This window comes from Pseudophryne corroboree, chromosome 11 (assembly GCF_028390025.1).
Source record: "Pseudophryne corroboree isolate aPseCor3 chromosome 11, aPseCor3.hap2, whole genome shotgun sequence".
Taxonomy (NCBI): domain Eukaryota; kingdom Metazoa; phylum Chordata; class Amphibia; order Anura; family Myobatrachidae; genus Pseudophryne; species Pseudophryne corroboree.
The window spans coordinates 65,771,322-65,795,747 of NC_086454.1; the positions used below are offsets into that span (position 1 = coordinate 65,771,322).

General features: G+C 49.4%; 1 protein-coding gene and 1 pseudogene across 6 annotated transcripts in view; one reads left to right on the plus strand and one right to left on the minus strand.

The window, feature by feature from the left end:
• Positions 1-24,426, plus strand: part of VWCE (von Willebrand factor C and EGF domains) — a 188,689-nt gene that overhangs the window by 87,776 nt on the left and 76,487 nt on the right. For all 6 annotated transcript variants that reach the window (XM_063944373.1, XM_063944368.1, XM_063944369.1 and 3 more), the window contains one exon: positions 6,492-6,620. In XM_063944373.1, coding sequence (XP_063800443.1) covers positions 6,492-6,620 — 129 coding nt within the window. The remainder of the gene's footprint in view (positions 1-6,491; positions 6,621-24,426) is intronic.
• LOC134971383 (5S ribosomal RNA) lies at positions 21,524-21,642 on the minus strand (annotated as a pseudogene).

A 24,426-nucleotide genomic window follows, 5' to 3' on the forward strand; every position in this document is an offset into this window, starting at 1 on the left:
GACAGGCGCTACCGCAGGGCAAGCAGCTTGGGTTCTGAAGGAGCGGCCCTGTGCTGAGGGAGTCTTGTGGAGGAACGTGCAGGAGAAGAGGAGCTGTGATGGGCGGTGTCGCCAGTCAGACCCTGTTATGGCTCCTGCAGTTCAATCTGTATGTGGCTGCAGCGCTGCGCTGTTCTCCCACCAGCTTGTAGCTGCAGCCTCAGGACAAGTTTGACACTGTGGTTGTGTGTTACAGGGGGCGATCGCCCTGATCGCCCCCTGCTGGATCCACCACTGGTGGTAGGGGGTGTTTAATATGCAGGGGAGAGGTAGATAGTGGAGTGGGCTTAATATTCAGCATTTTCCGGTGGGAGGGCAGCTTGCTTGACTGCAGATATCTCCAGTTCCTGAAAATTTATTTTTTTTAGCTCTCAATGGGAAAAAATAAGATTTTACTCACCGATAAATCTATTTCTCATAGTCCGTAGTGGATGCTGGGAACTCCGAAAGGACCATGGGGAATAGCGGCTCCGCAGGAGACTGGGCACAACTAAAGAAAGCTTTAGGTCACCTGGTGTGCACTGGCTCCTCCCACTATGACCCTCCTCCAAGCCTCAGTTAGGATACCGTGCCCGGAAGAGCTGACACAATAAGGAAGGATTTTGAATCCCGGGTAAGACTCATACCAGCCACACCAATCACACCGTATAACTCGTGATACTATACCCAGTTAACAGTATGAAAACACTGAGCCTCTCAACAGATGGCTCAACAATAACCCTTTTGTTAACAATAACTATGTACAAGTATTGCAGACAATCCGCACTTGGGATGGGCGCCCAGCATCCACTACGGACTACGAGAAATAGATTTACCGGTGAGTAAAATCTTATTTTCTCTAACGTCCTAGTGGATGCTGGGAACTCCGAAAGGACCATGGGGATTATACCAAAGCTCCCAAACGGGCGGGAGAGTGCGGATGACTCTGCAGCACCGAATGAGAGAACTGAAGGTCCTCCTCAGCCAGGGTATCAAATTTGTAGAATTTTGCAAACGTGTTTGCCCCTGACCAAGTAGCAGCTCGGCAAAGTTGTAAAGCCGAGACCCCTCGGGCAGCCGCCCAAGATGAGCCCACCTTCCTTGTGGAATGGGCTTTTACAGATTCAGGATGCGCAGTCCAGCCGCAGAATGCGCCAGCTGAATTGTGCTACAAATCCAGCGATCAATAGACTGCTTAGAAGCAGGAGCACCCAGTTTGTTGGGTGCATACAGGATAAATAGCGAGTCAGTTTTCCTGACTCTAGCCGTCCTGGAAACATAAATTTTCAAGGCCCTGACTACGTCCAGTAACTTGGAATCCTCCAAGTCCCTAGTAGCCGCAGGCACCACAATAGGTTGGTTCAAGTGAAAAGCTGATACCACCTTAGGGAGAAACTGGGGACGAGTCCTCAATTCCGCCCTATCCATATGGAAAATCAGATAAGGGCTTTTACATGACAAAACCGCCATTTCTGACACACGCCTGGCCGAAGCCAAGGCCAATAACATGACCACTTTCCACGTGAGATATTTTAGATCCACGGTTTTAAGTGGTTCAAACCAATGTGATTTGAAGAAACTCAACACCACGTTGAGATCCCAAGGTGCCACTGGAGGCACAAAAGGGGGCTGAATATGCAGCACTCCCTTTACAAAAGCAGTGAAGCCAGTTCTTTCTGAAAGAAAAATCGACAGAGCCGAAATCTGGACCTTAATGGAACCCAATTTTAGGCCCATAGTCACTCCTGACTGTAGGAATGCAGAAATCGACCCAGCTGATATTCCCCCGTTGGGGCCTTCCTGGCCTCACACCACGCAACATATTTTCGCCAAATACGGTGATAATGGTTTGCGGTTACTTCTTTCCTAGCTTTAATCAGCGTAGGAATGACTTCCTCCGGAATGCCCTTTTCCTTTAGGATCCGGTGTTCAACAGCCATGCCATCAAACGCAGTCGCGGTAAGTCTTGGAACAGACAGGGCCCCTGCTGTAGCAGATCCTGTCTGAGCGGTAGAGGCCATGGGTCCCCTGATATAATTTCTTGAAGTTCTGGGTACCAAGCTCTTCTTGGCCAATCCGGAACCACGAGTATCGTTCTTACTCCTCGCCTTCTTATTATTCTCAGTACCTTTGGTATGAGAGGCAGAGGGGGGAACACATAAACCGACTGGTACACCCACGGTGTCACTAGAGCGTCCACAGCTATTGCCTGAGGGTCTCTTGACCTGGCGCAATATTTATCTAGTTTTTTGTTTAAGCGGGACGCTATCATGTCCACCTGTGGCCTTTCCCAACGGTTTACCATCAGTTGAAAGACTTCTGGATGAAGTCCCCACTCTCCCGGGTGTAGATCGTGTCTGCTGAGGAAGTCTGCTTCCCAGTTATCCACTCCCGGAATGAACACTGCTGACAGTGCTAACACGTGATTTTCCGCCCATCGGAGAATCCTTGTGGCTTCTGCCATCGCCATCCTGCTTCTTGTGCCGCCCTGTCGGTTTACATGGGCGACTGCCGTGATGTTGTCTGATTGGATCAGTACCGGCTGGTTTTGAAGCAGAGGCCTTACCTGACTCAGGGCATTGTAAATGGCCCTCAGTTCCAGAATATTTATGTGTAGGGAAGTCTCCTGACTTGACCAAAGTCCCTGGAAGTTTCTTCCCTGTGTGACTGCCCCCCAGCCTCAAAGGCTGGCTTCCGTGGTCACCAGGACCCAGTCCTGTATGCCGAACCTGCGGCCCTCTTGAAGATGGGCACTCTGCAGCCACCACAGTAGCGATACCCTGGTCCTTGGAGACAGGGTTATCAGCCGATGCATCTGAAGATGCGATCCGGACCACTTGTCCAACAGGTCCCACTGAAAAGTTCTTGCATGGAACCTGCCGAATGGGATTGCTTCGTAGGAAGCTACCATTTTTCCCAGGACTCGTGTGCAATGATGCACCGATACCTGTTTCGGCTTCAGGAGGTCTCTGACTAGAGATGACAGCTCCTTGGCTTTCTCCTCCGGGAGAAACACTTTTTTCTGGTCTGTGTCCAGAACCATCCCCAGGAACAGTAGACGTGTCGTAGGAACCAGCTGTTACTTTGGAATGTTTAGAATCCAACCGTGCTGTTGTAGCACTTTCCGATATAGTGCTACCCCGACTAACAACTGCTCCTTGGACCTCGCCTTTATAAGGAGATCGTCCAAGTACGGGATAATTAAAACTCCCTTTTTTCGAAGGAGTATCATCATTTCGGCCATTACCTTGGTAAACACCCTCGGTGCCGTGTACAGTCCAAACGGCAGTGTCTGGACTTGGTAATGGCAATCCTGTACCACAAATCTGAGGTACTCCTGGTGAGGATGGTAAATGGGGACATTCAGGTAAGCATCCTTGATGTCCAGGGATACCATGTAATCCCCCTCGTCCAGGCTTGCAATAACCGCCCTGAGCGATTCCATCTTGAACTTGAATTTTTTATGTATGTGTTCAAGGATTTTAAATATAAAATGGGTCACACCGAACCGTGCGGTTTCGGTACCCCAAACAGTGTGGAATAGTAACCCCGTCCTTGTTGAAGTAGGGGCACCTTAACTATCACCTGCTGGGAATACAGCTTGTGAAATGCCTCTAGCACAGCCTCCCTGCCTGAGGGAGTTGTCGGCAAGGCAGATTTGAGGAAACGGCGGGGGGAAGACATCTCGAATTCCAGCTTGTACTCCTGAGATACTACTTGAAGGAAACAGGGATCCACCTGTGAGCGAGCCCACTGATCGACAAAATTTTTCAGGCGGCCCCCCACCGTACCTGGCTACGCCTGTGGAGCCCCCGCGTCATGCGGTGGACTCAGAGGAAGCGGTAGAAGAATTTTGATTCTGGGAACTGGCTGACTGGTGCAGCATTTTCCCTCTTCCCTTGTCTCTATGCAGAAAGGAAGCGCCTTTGACCCGCTTGCTTTTCTGAAGCCGAAAGGACTGTACCTGATAATACAGTGCTTTCTTAATCTGTGAGGAAACCTGAGGTAAAAAATTTTCTTCCCAGCTGTTGCTGTGGATACGAGGTCCCCGAGACCATCCCCAAATAATTCCTCACCCTTATAAGGCAGAATCTCTATGCGCCTTTTAAAGTCAGGATCACCTGTCCAGTAACAGGTCTCTAACACCCTCCTGACAGAATGGACATTACATTAATTTTGGATGCCAGCCGGCAAAATATCCCTCTGTGCATCCCTCATATATAAGACGACGTCTTTAATATGTTCATATGTTAGCAAACTAGTCTCCCTGTTTGACAGGGTCACCGACCACGCTGCAGCAGCACGATCTGCAGGTCTCAGTCTAGTACCTGAGTGTGTAAATACAGACTTCAGGATAGCCTCCTGCTTTTTATCAACAGGTACCTTCGAAGTGGCCGTATCCTAAGACGGCAGTGCCACCTTTTTTGACAACCGTGTGAGCGCCTTATCCACCCTAGGGGATATCTCCCAGCGTAACTTATCCTCTGGCGGGAAAGGGTACGCCATCAGTAACTGTTTAGAAATTACCAGTTTCTTATCGGGGGAACCCACGCTTTTTCACACACTTCATTCACTCATCTGATGGGGGAACAAAACACTGCCTGCTTTTTCTCCCCAAACATAAAACCCATTTTTAGAGGTACTTGGGTTAATGTCAGAAATGTGTAACACATTTTTTATTGCCGGGATCAAGTCACGGATGTTCCTAGTGGATTGTGTATATGTCTCAACCTTGTCGACACTGGAGTCAGACTCCGTGTCGACATCTGTGTCTGCCATCTGAGGGAGCGGGCGTTTTTGAGCCCCTGATGGCCTTTGAGACGCCTGGGCAGGTGCGGGCTGAGAAGCCGTCTGTCCCACAGCTGTTACGTCATCCAGCCTTTTATGTAAGGAGTTGACACTGTCGGTTAATACCTTCCACCTATCCATCCACTCTGGTGTCGGCCCCACAGGGGGCGACATCACATTTATCGGCATCTGCTCCGTCACCACATAAGCGTCCTCATCAAACATGTCGACACCGCCGTACCGACACACCGCACACACACAGGGAATGCTCTGACTGAGGACAGGACCCCACAAAGCCCTTTGGGGAGACAGAGAGAGAGTATGCCAGCACACACCAGAGTGCTATATAATGTGGGGATTAACACTATAACTGAGTGAATTTTCCCCAATAGCTGCTTGTATATACAATATTGCGCCTAAATTTAGTGCCCCCCCTCTCTTTTTAACCCTTTGAGCCTGAAAACTACAGGGGAGAGCCTGGGGAGCTGTCTTCCAGCTGCACTGTGAAGAGAAAATGGCGCCAGTGTGTTGAGGGAGATAGCTCCGCCCCTTTTTCGCGGACTTTTCTCCCGCTTTTTTATGGATTCTGGCAGGGGTATTTATCACATATATAGCCTCTGGGACTATATATTGTGATTATTTTGCCAGCCAAGGTCTTATTATTGCTGCTCAGGGCGCCCCCCCCAGCGCCCTGCACCCTCAGTGACCGGAGTGTGAAGTGTGTATGAGGAGCAATGGCGCACAGCTGCAGTGCTGTGCGCTACCTTGGTGAAGACTGATGTCTTCTGCCGCCGATTTTCCGGACCTCTTCTTGCTTCTGGCTCTGTAAGGGGGACGGCGGCGCGGCTCCGGGACCGAACACCAAGGACGGGCCTGCGGTCGATCCCTCTGGAGCTAATGGTGTCCAGTAGCCTAAGAAGCCCAAGCTAGCTGCAAGCAGGTAGGTTCGCTTCTTCTCCCCTTAGTCCCTCGCTGCAGTGAGTCTGTTGCCAGCAGGTCTCACTGTAAAATAAAAAACCTAACATATACTTTCTTTCTAGAAGCTCAGGAGAGCCCCTAGTGTGCATCCAGCTCAGCCGGGCACAAGAATCCAACTGAAGTCTGGAGGAGGGTCATAGTGGGAGGAGCCAGTGCACACCAGGTGACCTAAAGCTTTCTTTAGTTGTGCCCAGTCTCCTGCGGAGCCGCTATTCCCCATGGTCCTTTCGGAGTTCCCAGCATCCACTAGGACGTTAGAGAAACACTGGAGAGTCCCACCTTTCAGGAGGTACTTGGGACTTGGGGATCAGGATACAGGACCCAGAGCAATCCATGATGAAAATATAAAACGACATACCAGGAGTGTGGAGCTGGAGCAGGGACCAGCTGCTGGAAGGCTGATAGCTCTGGTTATTGGCATAGCAGAGACAAGGTGCCAGTGTCCACTGAAAGGGGAGAGTCCCAGCATTTGCAGTATACCCTCAGAAAAACTGTAAGTCAGACAGAATCTGAGATATATGGCTGGGAAGAGCAATTAACAGGCTCGGATGGGGACCACTGCTTTGGGGTGCGATCTTCAGGTAGCTGCGCCCGGTGCTGCTTATACCCCACCATCACCACCACCACCACTACAATGAATGCTGAGATATAGGCGCATGTATGATAACCTTTAAGACTTGACATTTGTGCTTTATTGTACCCTGTAGATATTAACGAATGTCGACGGCCGGGAACAGCTCATCTGTGCCAGCACTTCTGTCGCAACACACATGGTAGCTTCTTCTGTTCATGTCGGACTGGTTTTGCGCTTAGTGCAGACAGAGTGTCATGTGTTGGTAAGTGATTACCGGATAATTATTGTAGCTCCTTTATGTCATGTTTTTTCCCAATGTAATTTTGTCATTTGTAATATTATACTGCCAGAGCCATAATACTTTTACATGCAGTATCAGCCTGGTATAGCCTAACCTCGCCTCACATGCTTTCTTTTCTCAAACAATTTACTGGACCCTCTCTAATCAGACTTTTGCTGCCAACACTCCATTGACTGCACAGACTGGCAGAGGGCTTCACTTACAGCAGCCACCTTTCTCAAAGAACTAGACATATTCACAGATCAGATGTCTCCAGGTTTCAACTTTGAGTAGTAATAGCATGATAGAAAGTGTAGGTGACAAGATAGTATATGACTAAGGGCCCATTTATCATTGTTTGCATTTGCACTGCAATCTGTGCGCAATATTAGTGCCCAAGATTGCATTGCAGAATGACCATCATGCACAGCAGCCATTTTACGGTGGAACCCTGTCGGAACTACATCTTTGATCTGTAGCCCAAAGACTACAATGGGATTCCGCCAGGGTTGAAAGTAGTGTGGTACAGCGTACCATTAAGAAATATGGTGCCGGCACGCCATACCACCAGCGCCACAGGGCACAGGGTCTCTGCCTGCATGGACAAAGACCTTACGCCCCTCCAAAAATGGCCTCCGCCTTGGAGGAGAAAGACGCTAGAGGTACTATTTCACCTCTAGCATTTGTCACGGAGTGCTTTGCTCCCAGCGCTACCCAGAAGTGCGGATTCCCAGGATCGCTGGTGTGCTGTGTGCCTACCCCTTTGCAATGAGCATATAACCCCTGGGTAAGGAGCATGTAAAATCTGGGCAACGAGCATAGAAACATCTGGCAAGGAGCATGTAACCCCCAGTAAGGTGCATGTAACCCCTGGCAAGGAGCATGTAACCCCTAGCAATGAGCAAGAAACCCCTGGCAATTAACATGTAACACCTGGCAACGAGCAAGAAAACCCTGGCAACAAGCATGTAGGGCGGTAAGTCCACAACACCCATCGACTGGAAATAGTTCCTGTTAGTCGGTATGCCGACTGTGAGTATTTTTATCACTCAGAATTCTGGCGTCAGTATACTGACCGGCGGGATCCCGACCGCCGGTGATGCGATTACATCCCACTACTGCATGTAACTAGTAAATGTTACTGCAATACCGGATCTAACCACAAGATGGGGTTGTAACAGAAAGTATGTACACTAATAGCTGGTTGTAGATAAACGTTGGTAAGACATTGCTTTCTGGGAGCAATGGGGGTCATTCCGAGTCGTTCGCTCAGAAAATTTCTTCGCATCGCAGCGTTTTTCCGCTTAGTGCGCATGCGCAATGTCCGCACTGCGACTGCGCCAAGTAAATTTGCTATGAAGTTTGGATTTTTACTCACGGCTTTTTCTTCGCTCAGGCGATCGTAATGTGATTGACAGGAAATGGGTGTTACTGGGCGGAAACAGGCCGTTTTATGGTCGTGTGGGGAAAAACGCTACCGTTTCCGGAAAAAACGCAGGAGTGGCCGGAGAAACGGAGGAGTGTCTGGGCGAACGCTGGATGTGTTTGTGACGTCAAACCAGGAACGACAAGCAGTGAAATGATCGCAGATGCCGAGTAAGTCTGGAGCTACTCAGAAACTGCTACGAGGTGTGTAATCGCAATATTGCGAATACATCGTTCGCAATTTTAAGATGCTAAGATTCACTCCCAGTAGGCGGCGGCTTAGCGTGTGCAATACTGCTAAAATCCGCTTGCGAGCGAACAACTCGGAATGACCCGCAATGTGCATAATATCATAAGTTCAGAGCTCACCACTCTTCTGCAGTAATTGGTATGGTCTCGCTACCAGGGCCGTTTCTAGACAATTTGGCTCCCAGTGCGAGATTTCAAAATGCGCCCCCCCCCCCCATTGCTATAAAAAAAATTACGTGCCCCCCATATAGCTATAAAGAGAAAAAGCATGCGCACGCCTAAGGCGCGCACGCTCCCGACAAGGGTGTGTGGCCTGATTAAAATGGGCGTGGTCTCCTTAAAGTGGGCATGGCCTCGTCTGATATCATCACGCCCACCACAGGGAAAAAAAAATAAAAATAAAAAAAGTCCCCATTTTACACATTACAGCAGGCAAGTGTCCCCATTTTACACAGCGGGGCAGGCAGGTGTCCCCATTTTACACAGCGCGGCAGGCAGGTGTCCCCATTTTACAAAGTGCGGCAGGCAGGTATCCCCATTTTACACAGTGCGGCAGGCAGGTATCCCCATTTTACACAGTACGGTAGGCAGACATCCCCATTTTACAAAGTGCGGCAGGCAGATATCCCCATTTTACACAGTACGCAGGCAGATATCCCCATTTTACACAGTACGGCAGGCAGATATCCCCATTTTACACAGCGCGGCAGGCACGTGCCCCCATTTTACACAACACGCCAGGCAGGTGTCCCCATTTTACAAAGTGCGGCAGGCAGATATCCCCATTTTACACAGTACGGCAGGCAGGTATCCCCATTTTACACAGTGCGGCAGGCAGATATCCCCATTTTACACAGTAAGCAGGCAGGTGTCCCCATTTTACACAGTACGCAGGCAGGTGCCCCCATTTTACACAGTGCGGCAGGCAGGTGTCCCCAATTTACACAGTGCGGCAGGCAGGTATCCCCATTTTACACAGTGCGGCAGGCACGTGCCCCCCTTTTACACAACACGGCAGGCAGGTGTCCCCATTTTACAAAGTGCGGCAGGCAGATATCCCGATTTTACACAGTGCGGCAGGCAGGTATCCCCATTTCTCTAACGTCCTAGTGGATGCTGGGGACTCCGAAAGGACCATGGGGAATAGCGGCTCCGCAGGAGACTGGGCACAAAAGTAAAAAGCTTTAGGACTACCTGGTGTGCACTGGCTCCTCCCCCTATGACCCTCCTCCAAGCCTCAGTTAGATTTTTGTGCCCGAACGAGACGGGTGCAGGCTAAGGGGCTCTCCTGAGCTGCTTAGTGTAAAAGTTTAAAGTAGGTTTTTTATTTTCAGTGAGACCTGCTGGCAACAGGCTCACTGCACCGAAGAAGCGAACTCACCTGCGTGCAGAGTGGATTGGGCTTCTTAGGCTACTGGACATTAGCTCCAGAGGGACGATCACAGGCCCAGCCATGGATGGGTCCCAGAGCCGCCCCGCCGGCCCCCTTACAGAGCCAGAAGAGTGAAGAGGTCCGGAAAATCGGCGGCAGAAGACGTCCTGGTCTTCAATAAGGTAGCGCACAGCACCGCAGCTGTGCGCCATTGCTCTCAGCACACTTCACACTCCGGTCACTGAGGGTGCAGGGCGCTGGGGGGGGGCGCCCTGAGACGCAATAAAAAAACTTTTTTTGGCAAAAAATACATCACATATAGCTCCTGGGCATTTAACCCCTGCCAATTTTTCCATTAAAAAGCGGGAGAAAGGCCGCCGATAAGGGGGCGGAGCCTATCTCCTCAGCACACTGGCGCCATTTTTTCCTCACAGCTTCGTTGGAGGAAGGCTCCCTGACTCTCCCCTGCAGTCCTGCACTACAGAAACAGGGTAAAACAAGAGAGGGGGGGGGGCCACTAAATTGGCATATTAATATATACAGCAGCTATATTAGGGAAAAACACTTATATAAGGTTATCCCTGTATATATATATATAGCGCTCTGGTGTGTGCTGGCAAACTCTCCCTCTGTCTCCCCAAAGGGCTAGTGGGGTCCTGTCCTCTATCAGAGCATTCCCTGTGTGTGTGCTGTGTGTCGGTACGCTGTGTCGACATGTATGAGGAGGAAAATGGTGTGGAGGCGGAGCAATTGCCTGTGTTAGTGTTGTCACCCCCTAGGGAGTCGACACCTGACTGGATGGTCTTATGGAAATAATTACGTGATAGTGTCGGCACTTTACAAAAGACTGTTGACGACATGAGACAGCCGGCAAATCAGTTAATACCTGTACAGGCGTCTCAAACACCGTCAGGGGCTATAAAACGCCCGTTACCTCAGGTCGATACAGACACTGACACGGACACTGACTCCAGTGTCGACGGTGAGGAAACAAACGTATTTTCCAGTAGGGCCACACGTTACATGATCACGGCAATGAAGGAGGTTTTGAACATTTCTGATACTACAAGTACCACAAAAAAGGGTATTATGTGGGGTGTGAAAAAACTACCCGTAGTTTTTCCTGAATCAGATGAATTAAATGAGGTGTGTGATGAAGCGTGGGTTTCCCCCGATAAAAAACTGCTAATTTCTAAAAAATTATTGGCATTATACCCTTTCCCGCCAGAGGTTAGGGCGCGTTGGGAAACACCCCCTAGAGTGGATAAGGCGCTCACACGCTTATCAAAACAAGTGGCGTTACCGTCTCCTGATACGGCCGCCCTCAAGGAACCAGCTGATAGGAAGCTGAAAAATATCCTAAAAAGTATATACACACATACTGGTATTATACTGCGACCGGCAATCGCCTCAGCCTGGATGTGCAGTGCTGGGGTGGCTTGGTCGGATTCCCTGACTGAAAATATTGATACCCTGGACAGGGACAATATATTAAAAGAGCATTTAAAGGATGCATTTCTATATATGCGTGATGCACAGAGGGATATTTGCACTCTGGCATCAAGAGTAAGTGCGATGTCCATTTCTGCCAGAAGAGGGTTATGGACGCGACAGTGGTCAGGTGATGCGGATTCCAAACGGCACATGGAAGTATTGCCGTATAAAGGGGAGGAGTTATTTGGGGTCGGTCTATCGGACCTGGTGGCCACGGCAACGGCTGGGAAATCCACCTTTTTACCCCAAGTCACCTCACAGCAGAAAAAGATACCGTCTTTTCAGGCTCAGTCCTTTCATCCCCATAAGGGCAAGCGGGCAAAAGGCCACTCATATCTGCCCCGGGGCAGAGGAAGGGGAAAAAGACTGCTGCCGACAGCCTCTTCCCACGAACAGAAGCCCTCCCCCGCTTCTGCCAAGTCCTCAGCATGACGCTGGGGCCTTACAAGCGGACTCAGGCACGGTGGGGGCCCGTCTCAAGAATTTCAGCGCGCAGTGGGCTCACTCGCAAGTGGACCCCTGGATCCTGCAGGTAGTATCTCAGGGGTACAAATTGGAATTCGAGACGTCTCCCCCTCGCCGGTTCCTGAAGTCTGCTTTACCAACGTCTCCCCCCGACAGGGAGGCGGTATTGGAAGCCATTCACAAGCTGTATTCCCAGCAAGTGATAATCAAGGTACCCCTCCTACAACAGGGAAAGGGGTATTATTCCACGCTGTTTGTGGTACCGAAGCCGGACGGCTCGGTGAGACCCATTTTAAATCTGAAATCCTTGAACACTTGCATAAAAAGGTTCAAGTTCAAGATGGAGTCACTCAGAGCAGTGATAGCGAACCTGGAAGAAGGGGACTATATGGTGTCTCTGGACATCAAGGATGCTTACCTCCATGTCCCAATTTGCCCTTCTCACCAAGGGTACCTCAGGTTTGTGGTACAGAACTGTCACTATCAGTTTCAGACGCTGCCGTTTGGATTGTCCACGGCACCCCGGGTCTTTACCAAGGTAATGGCCGAAATGATGATTCTTCTTCGAAGAAAAGGCGTCTTAATTATCCCTTACTTGGACGATCTCCTGATAAGGGCAAGGTCCAGAGAACAGTTAGAGGTCGGAGTAGCACTATCTCAAGTAGTACTACGACAGCACGGATGGATTCTAAATATTCCAAAATCGCAGCTGATTCCGACGACACGTCTGCTGTTCCTAGGAATGATTCTGGACACAGTACAGAAAAAGGTGTTTCTCCCGGAAGAGAAAGCCAGGGAGTTATCCGACCTAGTCAGGAACCTCCTAAGACCAGGCCAAGTGTCAGTACATCAATGCACAAGGGTCCTGGGAAAGATGGTGGCTTCTTACGAAGCGATTCCATTCGGCAGATTCCACGCAAGAACTTTTCAGTGGGATCTGCTGGACAAATGGTCCGGATCGCATCTTCAAATGCATCAGCGGATAACCCTGTCTCCAAGGACAAGGGTGTCTCTCCTGTGGTGGTTACAGAGTGCTCATCTCCAAGAGGGCCGCAGATTCGGCATTCAGGATTGGGTCCTGGTGACCACGGATACCAGCCTGAGGGGCTGGGGAGCAGTCACACAGGGAAGAAATTTCCAGGGCTTGTGGTCAAGCATGGAAACGTCACTTCACATAAATATCCTGGAACTCAGGGCCATTTACAATGCCCTAAGTCAGGCAAGACCTCTGCTTCAGGGTCAGCCGGTGTTGATCCAGTCGGACAACATCACGGCAGTCGCCCACGTAAACAGACAGGGCGGCACAAGAAGCAGGAGGGCAATGACGGAAGTGGCAAGGATTCTTCGCTGGGCGGAAAATCATGTGATAGCACTGTCAGCAGTGTTCATTCCGGGAGTGGACAACTGGGAAGCAGACTTCCTCAGCAGACACGATCTTCACCCGGGGGAGTGGGGACTTCACCCAGAAGTCTTCCACTTGATTGTGAATCGTTGGGAAAAACCAAAGGTGGAAATGATGGCGTCCCGCCTCAACAAAAAACTGGACAGATATTGCGCGAGGTCAAGGGACCCTCAGGCAATAGCTGTGGACGCTCTGGTAACACCGTGGGTGTACCAGTCAGTGTATGTGTTCCCTCCTCTTCCTCTCATGCCAAAAGTACTGAGAATCATAAGAAGGAGAGGAGTAAAGACTATACTCGTGGCTCCGGATTGGCCAAGAAGGACTTGGTACCCGGAAATTCAAGAGATGCTCACGGAAGACCCGTGGCCTCTACCTCTAAGAAAGGACCTGCTCCAGCAGGGACCATGTCTGTTCCAAGACTTACCGCGGCTGCGTTTGACGGCATGGCGGTTGAACGCCGGATCCTGAAGGAAAAAGGCATTCCGGATGAAGTCATCCCTACCCTGATCAAAGCCAGGAAGGATGTGACCGTACAACATTATCACCGTATTTGGCGAAAATATGTTGCGTGGTGCGAGGCCAGGAAGGCCCCTACAGAGGAATTTCAACTGGGTCGATTCCTGCATTTCCTGCAAACAGGACTGTCTATGGGCCTAAAATTAGGGTCCATTAAGGTTCAAATTTCGGCCCTGTCAATATTCTTCCAAAAAGAACTAGCTTCTGTTCCTGAAGTTCAGACGTTTGTCAAGGGAGTACTGCATATACAGCCTCCTTTTGTGCCTCCAGTGGCACCTTGGGATCTCAATGTAGTTTTGGGATTCCTCAAATCACATTGGTTTGAACCACTCACCACTGTGGACTTAAAATATCTCACATGGAAAGTGGTAATGCTGTTAGCCCTGGCTTCAGCCAGGCGTGTTTCAGAATTAGACCAACAGAAACCAAAGTGTCTGGCGCTAGATTATTTTGTACTTTTTCTCTTAATAAAGAGAAAAGAAAGAACAACCTATAATCGGCTGCCTTCCCAACGTGGACCTGGATATCCACCCGATATGCAATATGCAACCAGTGTTTCAGAATTGGCGGCTTTATCCTATAAAAGCCCTTACCTAATTTTTCATACGGACAGGGCAGAATTGAGGACTCGTCCTCAATTTCTCCCTAAGGTGGTTTCAGCATTTCACTTAGCCTATTGTGGTGCCTGCGGCTACTAGGGACTTGGAGGATTCCAAGTTGCTGGACGTAGTCAGGGCCCTGAAAATATATGTTTCCAGGACGGCTGGAGTCAGAAAATCTGACTCGCTGTTTATCCTGTATGCACCCAACAAGCTGGGTGCTCCTGCTTCTAAGCAGACGATTGCTCGTTGGATTTGTAGTACAATTCAGCTTGCACATTCTGTGGCAGGCCTGCCACAGCCAAAATCTGTAAAAGCCCATTCCACACGGAAAGTGGGCTCATCTTGGGCGGCTGCCCGAGGGGTCTCGGCTTTACAACTTTGCCGAGCTGCTACTTGTTCAGGGGCAAACACATTTGCTAAATTCTACAAATTTGATACCCTGGCTGAGGAGGACCTGGAGTTCTCTCATTCGGTGCTGCAGAGTCATCCGCACTCTCCCGCCCGTTTGGGAGCTTTGGTATAATCCCCATGGTCCTTTCGGAGTCCCCAGCATCCACTAGGACGTTAGAGAAAATAAGAATTTACTTACCGATAATTCTATTTCTCATAGTCTGTAGTGGATGCTGGGCGCCCATCCCAAGTGCGGATTGTCTGCATTACTTGTACATAGTTATTGTTACAAAAATCGGGTTATTGTTGTTGTGAGCCATCTTTTCAGAGGCTCCTTCTGTTATCATGCTGTTAACTGGGTTCAGATCACAAGTTGTACGGTGTGATTGGTGTGGCTGGTAAGAGTCTTACCCGGGATTCAAAATCCTTCCTTATTGTGTACGCTCGTCCGGGCACAGTATCCTAACTGAGGCTTGGAGGAGGGTCATAGGGGGAGGAGCCAGTGCACACCAGGTAGTCCTAAAGCTTTTTACTTTTGTGCCCAGTCTCCTGCGGAGCCGCTATTCCCCATGGTCCTTTCGGAGTCCCCAGCATCCACTACGGACTATGAGAAATAGAATTATCGGTAAGTAAATTCTTATTTTTACACAGTGCGACAGTCAGGTATCCCCATTTTACACAGTGCGGGAGGCAGATATCCCCATTTTACACAGTGCGGCAGGTAGATATCCCCATTTTACACAGTACACAGGCATTTACACAGTGCGGCAGGCAGGTGTCCCCAATTTACACAGTGCGGCAGGCAGGTATCCCCATCTTACACAGTGCGGCAGGCAGGTATCCCCATTTTACACAGTGCGGAAGGCAGGTATCCCCATTTTACACAGTGCGGCAGGCAGGTGTCAAGTGGGGGGGGGGGAAGAAAGGGGGAGAGAGAGAGATAGAGATAATACTTACATCTTCCCGCTCTTCGGGTCCGGCCGCCTCACGTCCCTCGCGCCAGCCGCCTCCTCCTTCCAGGCTTATCTCCTCTCCTCCCTCTTCCCGAGCGCTCCTGCTCAGGGGGCGGGGCTTCATGGAATGACGCGTTTGCATCGTGACGTCACGACGCAAACGCGTCATTCCGCGAAACTTCGCCCCCCGAGCAGGAGCGCTCGGGAAGAGGGAGGAGAGCAGATAAGGACACACAAAGTGCCGCGGCGGGCGCCCCGTGCGGTTGCACGGCTCGCCCGCCGCTAGAAACGGCACTGCTCGCTACTGAACCTATGCTGGTGCTGCTATGCAGGCTTTACCTTGTGAACCTGCAGGCTGTCTCCCTGAGCCCCACTGTGGTCACTGCTGGGGCTATTGCTGCTGGGATGTTGCTTAGATTACTGCATCCCCAATTCTAAGGCCCCCTCTCTGCTGCTGGTCTCTCTGCCTCTCAGCACCTCCACACTGTCTGTCTCCCAGCCATTCTCCCCCTGTAGCTGCTGCAGGGGGGAAGGACCTGCGTCTCTCTCTCTCTCTTGGTGACTGCTACTGAGGAGACGTGACTCTCCTCAGCAGGGTCCTGGCTCAGCTCCCGGCCTCACATGCTGCTTTCTCTCTCTGCAGCCCAGGATGATGCTGCAGTCTTGGAGCTCTGTCTCAGCCTTCTGGCTCCCTGTCACCGTGAGCTCCACATGCTGTCTCGCTCTCCTTAGACACTTCCTGGCGCCTGCATCTCTCTCCTTCACGGCACTCGGCAACCCGACGCGTGCATAGTCCCTGCTTTCCACACAGCTTGACTGCTGGCTTCTGTGGTCCCGCCTGCGGCTCTCTACACACCATGCCCTTCAACCGGCAGCGTGGTCTCATTTAAGATTAGTAACGGGTGATAACTAGAATATCACTCATTGTTAAATCTGTCCCTAAATGCCTAAGGGCCATATTTATTTATTATTGGGTTTTAGACCCGATAACTATAGTCCTAGATTGCCCAAATTTACTAACAATCACATGCGGTGTGTAAGAACTAGTGAAGTGATCGTAAAAACAATCATTCCACTTCTCATTCAGCAGCCAGTCCGTTCTGTTCATGCTTTGACTGCTGACCACGCATGTGTGGAGCTCAGTACTGGGGAGGGTTCCTGGGGAACCCTCTCTTGGTAATTTCTGCAGAATGTAGCCTTCAGGCTTCACATTCTGGAGCTTGGTAAATATGACAGCTTCACAGCCCCCATAGAAACCTAAATGGAGGGACCACAGCAGATAACGAGAAATTTGCTGTGGTCCATCCTTCATGCATTCAGGGGATCCTTAATATTTGCCGGTAACCCCTGAAAATGAGTGTCGTTATGGGGATATGCTGCAAATATTATTTGATAAATAGGACCCAAAGAGTGGTGAGAGTAAGGCTGTTAAAAGCTAACAACTGAAAATGGTGGAGGCAAGCTGCAGTCAAAGACAGTAATTCTGCCTGAGAATAGTGAGAGCAAGACAGGGTCAGAACCAGTAATTCAGTCCAAGAATGAAGGAGGTAAGCCAGTGCAGAGCCAGTAATTTACCCTGAGAATGATGGAGGTAAGCCAGTGTCAGAGCCAGTAATTCACCCTGAGAATGATGGAGATAAGCCAGGGTTAGAGCCAGTTATTCTGCGTGAGAATGGTGGAGGTGAGCCAAGGTCAGAGCCAGTAATTCTGCCTGAGAATGTTGGAGGTAAGCTATGGTCAGAGCCAGTAATTCTGCCTGAGAATGTTGGAGGTAAGCTATGGTCAGAGCCAGGAATTCTGCCTGAGAATTTTGGAGGTAAGCCAAGGTCAGAGCCAGTAATTCTGCCCTAGAATGTTGGAGGTAAACCAGGGCCAGAGACAGTAATTCTCCCCGAGAATGATAGAGGTAAACCAGGTTCAGAGACAGTAATTCTCCCCTAGAATGATGGAGATAAACCAGGGTCAGAGCCAGTAATTCTGCCTGAGAATGATGGAGGTAAGCCAGGGTCAAAGCCAGTTATCCTTCCTGAGAATATTGGAGGTAAGCCAGGGTCAGAGCCAGTAATTCAGTCTGAGAACTATGAAGGTAAGTCAGGGTCAGAGCCAGTTATTCTGTCTGAGAATGATGGAAGTAAGCCAGGGTCAGAGCCAGTTATTCTGTCTGAGAATGATGGAAGTAAGCCAGGGTCAGAGCTAGTTATTCTGCCTGAGAATGATGGAGGTAAGCCAGGGTCAGATACAGTTATTCTGCCTGAGAAAGATGGAGATAAGCCAGGTTCAGAGCCAGTTATTCTGTCTGAGAATGATGGAGGTAAGCCAGGGTCAGATACAGTTATTCTGCCTGAGAAAGATGGAGATAACCCAGGTTCAGAGCCAGTTATTCTGCCTGAGAATGATGGAGGTAAGCCAGGGTCAGATACAGTTATTCTGCCTGAGAAAGATGGAGATAAGCCAGGGTCAGAGCCAGTAATTCTGTCTGAGAATGATGGAAGTAAACCAGGGTCAGAGCCAGTAATTCCGCCTGAGAATGATGGAGATAAGCCAGGGTCAGAGCCAGTAATTCTGTCTGAGAATGATGGAAGTAAGCCAGGGTCAGAGACAGTTATTCTGCCTGAGAATGATGGAGATAAGCCAGGGTCAGATACAGTTATTCTGCCTGAGAAAGATGGAGATAAGCCAGGTTCAGAGCCAGTTATTCTGTCTGAGAATGATGGAAGTAAGCCAGGGTCAGAGCCAGTTATTCTGCCTGAGAATGATGGAGATAAGCCATGGTCAGATACAGTTATTCTGCCTGAGAAAGATGGAGATAAGCCAGGTTCAGAGCCAGTTATTCTGTCTGAGAATGATGGAGGTAAGCCAGGGTCAGAGCCATTAATTCTGCCTGAGAATGATCGAGGTAAGCCAGGGTCAGAGCCAGTTATTCTGCCTGAGAATGATGGAGATAAGCCATGGTCAGATACAGTTATTCTGTCTGAGAATGATGGAGGTAAGCCAGGGTCAGAGCCATTAATTCTGCCTGAGAATGATGGAGATAAGTCAGGGTTAGAGCCAGTTATTCTGCCTGAGAATTATGGAGGTAAGACAAGGTCAGAGCCAGTAATTCTCCCTGAGAATGTTGGAGGTAAGCCAGGGTCAGAGCCAGTAATTCTCCCTGAGAATGTTGGAGGTAAGCCAGGGTCAGAGCCAGTAATTCTCCCTGAGAATGATAGAGGTAAGCCAGGTTCAGAGACAGTTATTCTGCCTGAGAATGATGGAGGTAAGCCAGGTTCAGAGACAGTTATTCTGCCTGAGAATGATGGAGGTAAGCCAGGTTCAGAGACAGTTATTCTGCCTGAGAATGATGGAGGTAAGCCAGGTTCAGAGACAGTTATTCTGCCTGAGAATGATGGAGGTAAGCCAGGGTCAGAGCCAATAATTCTGCCTGAGAATGATGGAGGTAAGCCAGGGTCAGAGCTAGTAATTCAGTCTGAGAATTATGAAGGTAAGCCATGGTCTGAGCCAGTAATTCTACTTGAGAATGATGGAGATAAGCCGTGGTCAGAGTCAGTTATTCTGTCTGAGAATGATGGAGGTAAGCCATGGTCAGAGCCAGTGGCGTCACAAGCCGGGTGCGGGGGGTGCGGCCCGCACCTGGGTGTGACGCCTACTAAGGGGTGACACCACACTGTGGGCTCCTCCGCAGTGCAGGAGCCGAGCGCTGCAGTGTGAAAGTCTGCTACAGCACCCGGCTCCTGTCATAGAAGAGGAGCCGACAGTGCTGGTAGACTGTCTCCGGGGGCAGCTCAGTACAGCCCAACATCTCCAGAGATGTTGGGCACGCCCCCGGAGTGATGCCCCAGCGAGGCCATGCCCCTTTGTTGTCGGCCATGCCCCCTTTTTGCCGCGAGCGCGTACCGGGTGTCACCACACCCGGTGACGCCACTGGTCAGAGCCAGTAATTCTGCCTGAGAATGATGGAGATAAGCCATGGTCAGAGCCAGTAATTCTGCCTGAGAATGAATGAGATAAACCAGGGTCAGAGCCAGTAATTCTGCTTGAGAATGACGGAGATAAGCCATGGTCAGAACCAGTTATTCTGTCTGAGAATGATGGAGGTAAGCCAGGGTCAGAGCCAGTTATTCTGCCTGAGAATGATGGAGATAAGCCAGGGTCAGAGCCAGTGATTCTGCCTGAGAATGATGAAGATAAGCCAAGGTCAGAGCCAGTTATTCTGCCTGAGAATGGTGGAGGTAAACCAGGGTCAGAGCCAGTAATTCAGTCTGAGATTGATGACGGTAAGCCAGGATCAGAGCCAGTAATTCACTCTGAGAATGATGGAGGTAAGCCAGGGTCAGAGCCAGTAATTCACTCTGAGAATGATGGAGGTAAGTCAGGGTCAGAGCCAGTTATTCTGTCTGAGAATGATGAAGGTAAGTCAGAGTCAGAACCAGTAATTCACCCTGAGAATGATGGAGGGCAGCCATGGTCAGAGCCAGTAATTCAGTCTGAGAATGATGGCGATAAACCAGGGTCAGAGCCAGTTATTCACCATGAGAATGATGCAGCTAAGCCAGGATCAGAGCCGGTAATTCACCCTAAGAATGATGAAGGTAAGCCAGGGTCAGAGCCGGTAATTCACCCTGAGAATGATGCAGCTAAACCAGGATCAGAGCCGGTAAATTACCCTGAGAATGATGAAGGTAAGCCAGGATCAGAGCCGGTAATTCACCCTGAGAATGATGGAGATAAGCCAGAGTCAGAGTCAGTTATTCACCCAGAGAATGATGGAGATAAACCAGAATCAGAGTCAGTTATACTACCCGAGAAAAAATTCTGCCTGAGAAAAAAAATAATGCCTAAGAAAAAATAAAAAAGGGGCAGACTAGATGGGCCAAGTGGTTCTTATCTGCCGTCAAATTCTATGTTTCTATGAGGTAAGCCAGGGTCAGAGCCAGTAATTCTGCCTGAGAATCATGGAGATAAGCCAGGGTCAGAGCCAGTAATTCTGCCGAGAATAGTGAGAGCAAGCCAGGGTCAGAGCCAGTAATTCTGCCTGAGAATAGTGAGAGCAAGCCATGGTGGTCAGAGCCAGTAATTCAGTTCATGAATGGAGAGAGCAAGCCGTGGTCAGAGCCAGTAATTCTGCCTGAGAACGATAGCGGTAAGCTGGGGTCAGAGCCAGTAATTCAGTCCAAGAATGGTGAGAGTAATACGGGGTCAGAGCCAGCAATTCTGCCTGAGAATGGTGAAACCAAGATGATATAGAAAAACAAAGGGCGATCTGGCACAGGATTTATCAAATTGTGATAGATTGTGGATTAAAGAAAGAAAGACCAAAGTTGGACAGTATGTTACCCTTGTTAGTAAGGGAGAAAACCGCAAAATTAGCCGTTTATATATATATATATATATATATATATATATATAAATGTTATGCTGTCCTGGTTGGTGGTGCACCCAGAGCCAGAAAGTACGTAGACTTGCAAAATGGGAGAAAACAGAAGGCTCTTGTGTGGGCGCACTCTTAGAAAGAAAATACGTAATATATGACAATTTTATAGAATGCTTAAAACATAACTTTTATTAACATTATTACAACGCAAATACCCTTCCCAAAGATCTATCGCTGAAAATACAGATTTGAAAAAATATTAAAATTGTTCTGGTCTCTTTATTGCAAAGAGTATTTGGAAAGGTTGTAGACATTGATTAGTCATACCCCCATTTCCCCTGACCAGTACAGGATTTCTGTATTAATGGAACCAAAGGTTGGTCAAGACACAGTTATATGTAAGAAAAAGCCCATAGGCTGTAGATAACTAGAGTGGTGATCAGCAGTCACAACTCTAAGAATTGTACACCTGAATTACATACAAATGTCATAATTTGAGAAAAATTTCATAAACGGTTTATAGGCATCATGAAGTCAGAAAAAGAGGCTGCTTATATTGTAAACACTGAAATGAAAGAATTGCAGGATAGAATTAGTGGTGATACTGCTGTTGGTGTGTTTTTATCACATAACAGAGGAAAATCCTGCTCTACAACACCAGGTATTCGCAGGTAGTCGCCTTTCCTGATACTAACCTGGCCCAACGCTGTTTAGCTTCCAAGATCAGGCGAGATCGGGCGCTGTCAGCGTGGTATGGTAGTAGAGAATTATGCGTACACCAATGAGAGTGCACCTATATAAGAAATACGAAATTTCAAGAGAACAGCGAAAAAAATAGAAAATAGGAAAAGGATTGGTGAAAATATGTGGATCTGCTTTTCACGTTAGACCCGATTCTATCCTGCAATTCTTTCATTTCAGTGTTTACAATATAAGCTACAAGTACCACAAAAAAGGGTATTATGTGGGGTGTGAAAAAACTACCCGTAGTTTTTCCTGAATCAGATGAATTAAATGAGGTGTGTGATGAAGCGTGGGTTTCCCCCGATAAAAAACTGCTAATTTCTAAAAAATTATTGGCATTATACCCTTTCCCGCCAGAGGTTAGGGCGCGTTGGGAAACACCCCCTAGAGTGGATAAGGCGCTCACACGCTTATCAAAACAAGTGGCGTTACCGTCTCCTGATACGGCCGCCCTCAAGGAACCAGCTGATAGGAAGCTGAAAAATATCCTAAAAAGTATATACACACATACTGGTATTATACTGCGACCGGCAATCGCCTCAGCCTGGATGTGCAGTGCTGGGGTGGCTTGGTCGGATTCCCTGACTGAAAATATTGATACCCTGGACAGGGACAATATATTATTGACTATAGAGCATTTAAAGGATGCATTTCTATATATGCGTGATGCACAGAGGGATATTTGCACTCTGGCATCAAGAGTAAGTGCGATGTCCATTTCTGCCAGAAGAGGGTTATGGACGCGACAGTGGTCAGGTGATGCGGATTCCAAACGGCATATGGAAGTATTGCCGTATAAAGGGGAGGAGTTATTTGGGGTCGGTCTATCGGACCTGGTGGCCACGGCAACGGCTGGGAAATCCACCTTTTTACCCCAAGTCACCTCACAGCAGAAAAAGATACCGTCTTTTCAGGCTCAGTCCTTTCGTCCCCATAAGGGCAAGCGGGCAAAAGGCCACTCATATCTGCCCCGGGGCAGAGGAAGGGGAAAAAGACTGCTGCCGACAGCCTCTTCCCACGAACAGAAGCCCTCCCCCGCTTCTGCCAAGTCCTCAGCATGACGCTGGGGCCTTACAAGCGGACTCAGGCACGGTGGGGGCCCGTCTCAAGAATTTCAGCGCGCAGTGGGCTCACTCGCAAGTGGACCCCTGGATCCTGCAGGTAGTATCTCAGGGGTACAAATTGGAATTCGAGACGTCTCCCCCTCGCCGGTTCCTGAAGTCTGCTTTACCAACGTCTCCCCCCGACAGGGAGGCGGTATTGGAAGCCATTCACAAGCTGTATTCCCAGCAAGTGATAATCAAGGTACCCCTCCTACAACAGGGAAAGGGGTATTATTCCACGCTGTTTGTGGTACCGAAGCCGGACGGCTCGGTGAGACCCATTTTAAATCTGAAATCCTTGAACACTTGCATAAAAAGGTTCAAGTTCAAGATGGAGTCACTCAGAGCAGTGATAGCGAACCTGGAAGAAGGGGACTATATGGTGTCTCTGGACATCAAGGATGCTTACCTCCATGTCCCAATTTGCCCTTCTCACCAAGGGTACCTCAGGTTTGTGGTACAGAACTGTCACTATCAGTTTCAGACGCTGCCGTTTGGATTGTCCACGGCACCCCGGGTCTTTACCAAGGTAATGGCCGAAATGATGATTCTTCTTCGAAGAAAAGGCGTCTTAATTATCCCTTACTTGGACGATCTCCTGATAAGGGCAAGGTCCAGAGAACAGTTAGAGGTCGGAGTAGCACTATCTCAAGTAGTACTACGACAGCACGGATGGATTCTAAATATTCCAAAATCGCAGCTGATTCCGACGACACGTCTGCTGTTCCTAGGAATGATTCTGGACACAGTACAGAAAAAGGTGTTTCTCCCGGAAGAGAAAGCCAGGGAGTTATCCGACCTAGTCAGGAACCTCCTAAGACCAGGCCAAGTGTCAGTACATCAATGCACAAGGGTCCTGGGAAAGATGGTGGCTTCTTACGAAGCGATTCCATTCGGCAGATTCCACGCAAGAACTTTTCAGTGGGATCTGCTGGACAAATGGTCCGGATCGCATCTTCAAATGCATCAGCGGATAACCCTGTCTCCAAGGACAAGGGTGTCTCTCCTGTGGTGGTTACAGAGTGCTCATCTCCAAGAGGGCCGCAGATTCGGCATTCAGGATTGGGTCCTGGTGACCACGGATACCAGCCTGAGGGGCTGGGGAGCAGTCACACAGGGAAGAAATTTCCAGGGCTTGTGGTCAAGCATGGAAACGTCACTTCACATAAATATCCTGGAACTCAGGGCCATTTACAATGCCCTAAGTCAGGCAAGACCTCTGCTTCAGGGTCAGCCGGTGTTGATCCAGTCGGACAACATCACGGCAGTCGCCCACGTAAACAGACAGGGCGGCACAAGAAGCAGGAGGGCAATGACGGAAGTGGCAAGGATTCTTCGCTGGGCGGAAAATCATGTGATAGCACTGTCAGCAGTGTTCATTCCGGGAGTGGACAACTGGGAAGCAGACTTCCTCAGCAGACACGATCTTCACCCGGGGGAGTGGGGACTTCACCCAGAAGTCTTCCACTTGATTGTGAATCGTTGGGAAAAACCAAAGGTGGAAATGATGGCGTCCCGCCTCAACAAAAAACTGGACAGATATTGCGCCAGGTCAAGGGACCCTCAGGCAATAGCTGTGGACGCTCTGGTAACACCGTGGGTGTACCAGTCAGTGTATGTGTTCCCTCCTCTTCCTCTCATACCAAAAGTACTGAGAATCATAAGAAGGAGAGGAGTAAAGACTATACTCGTGGCTCCGGAT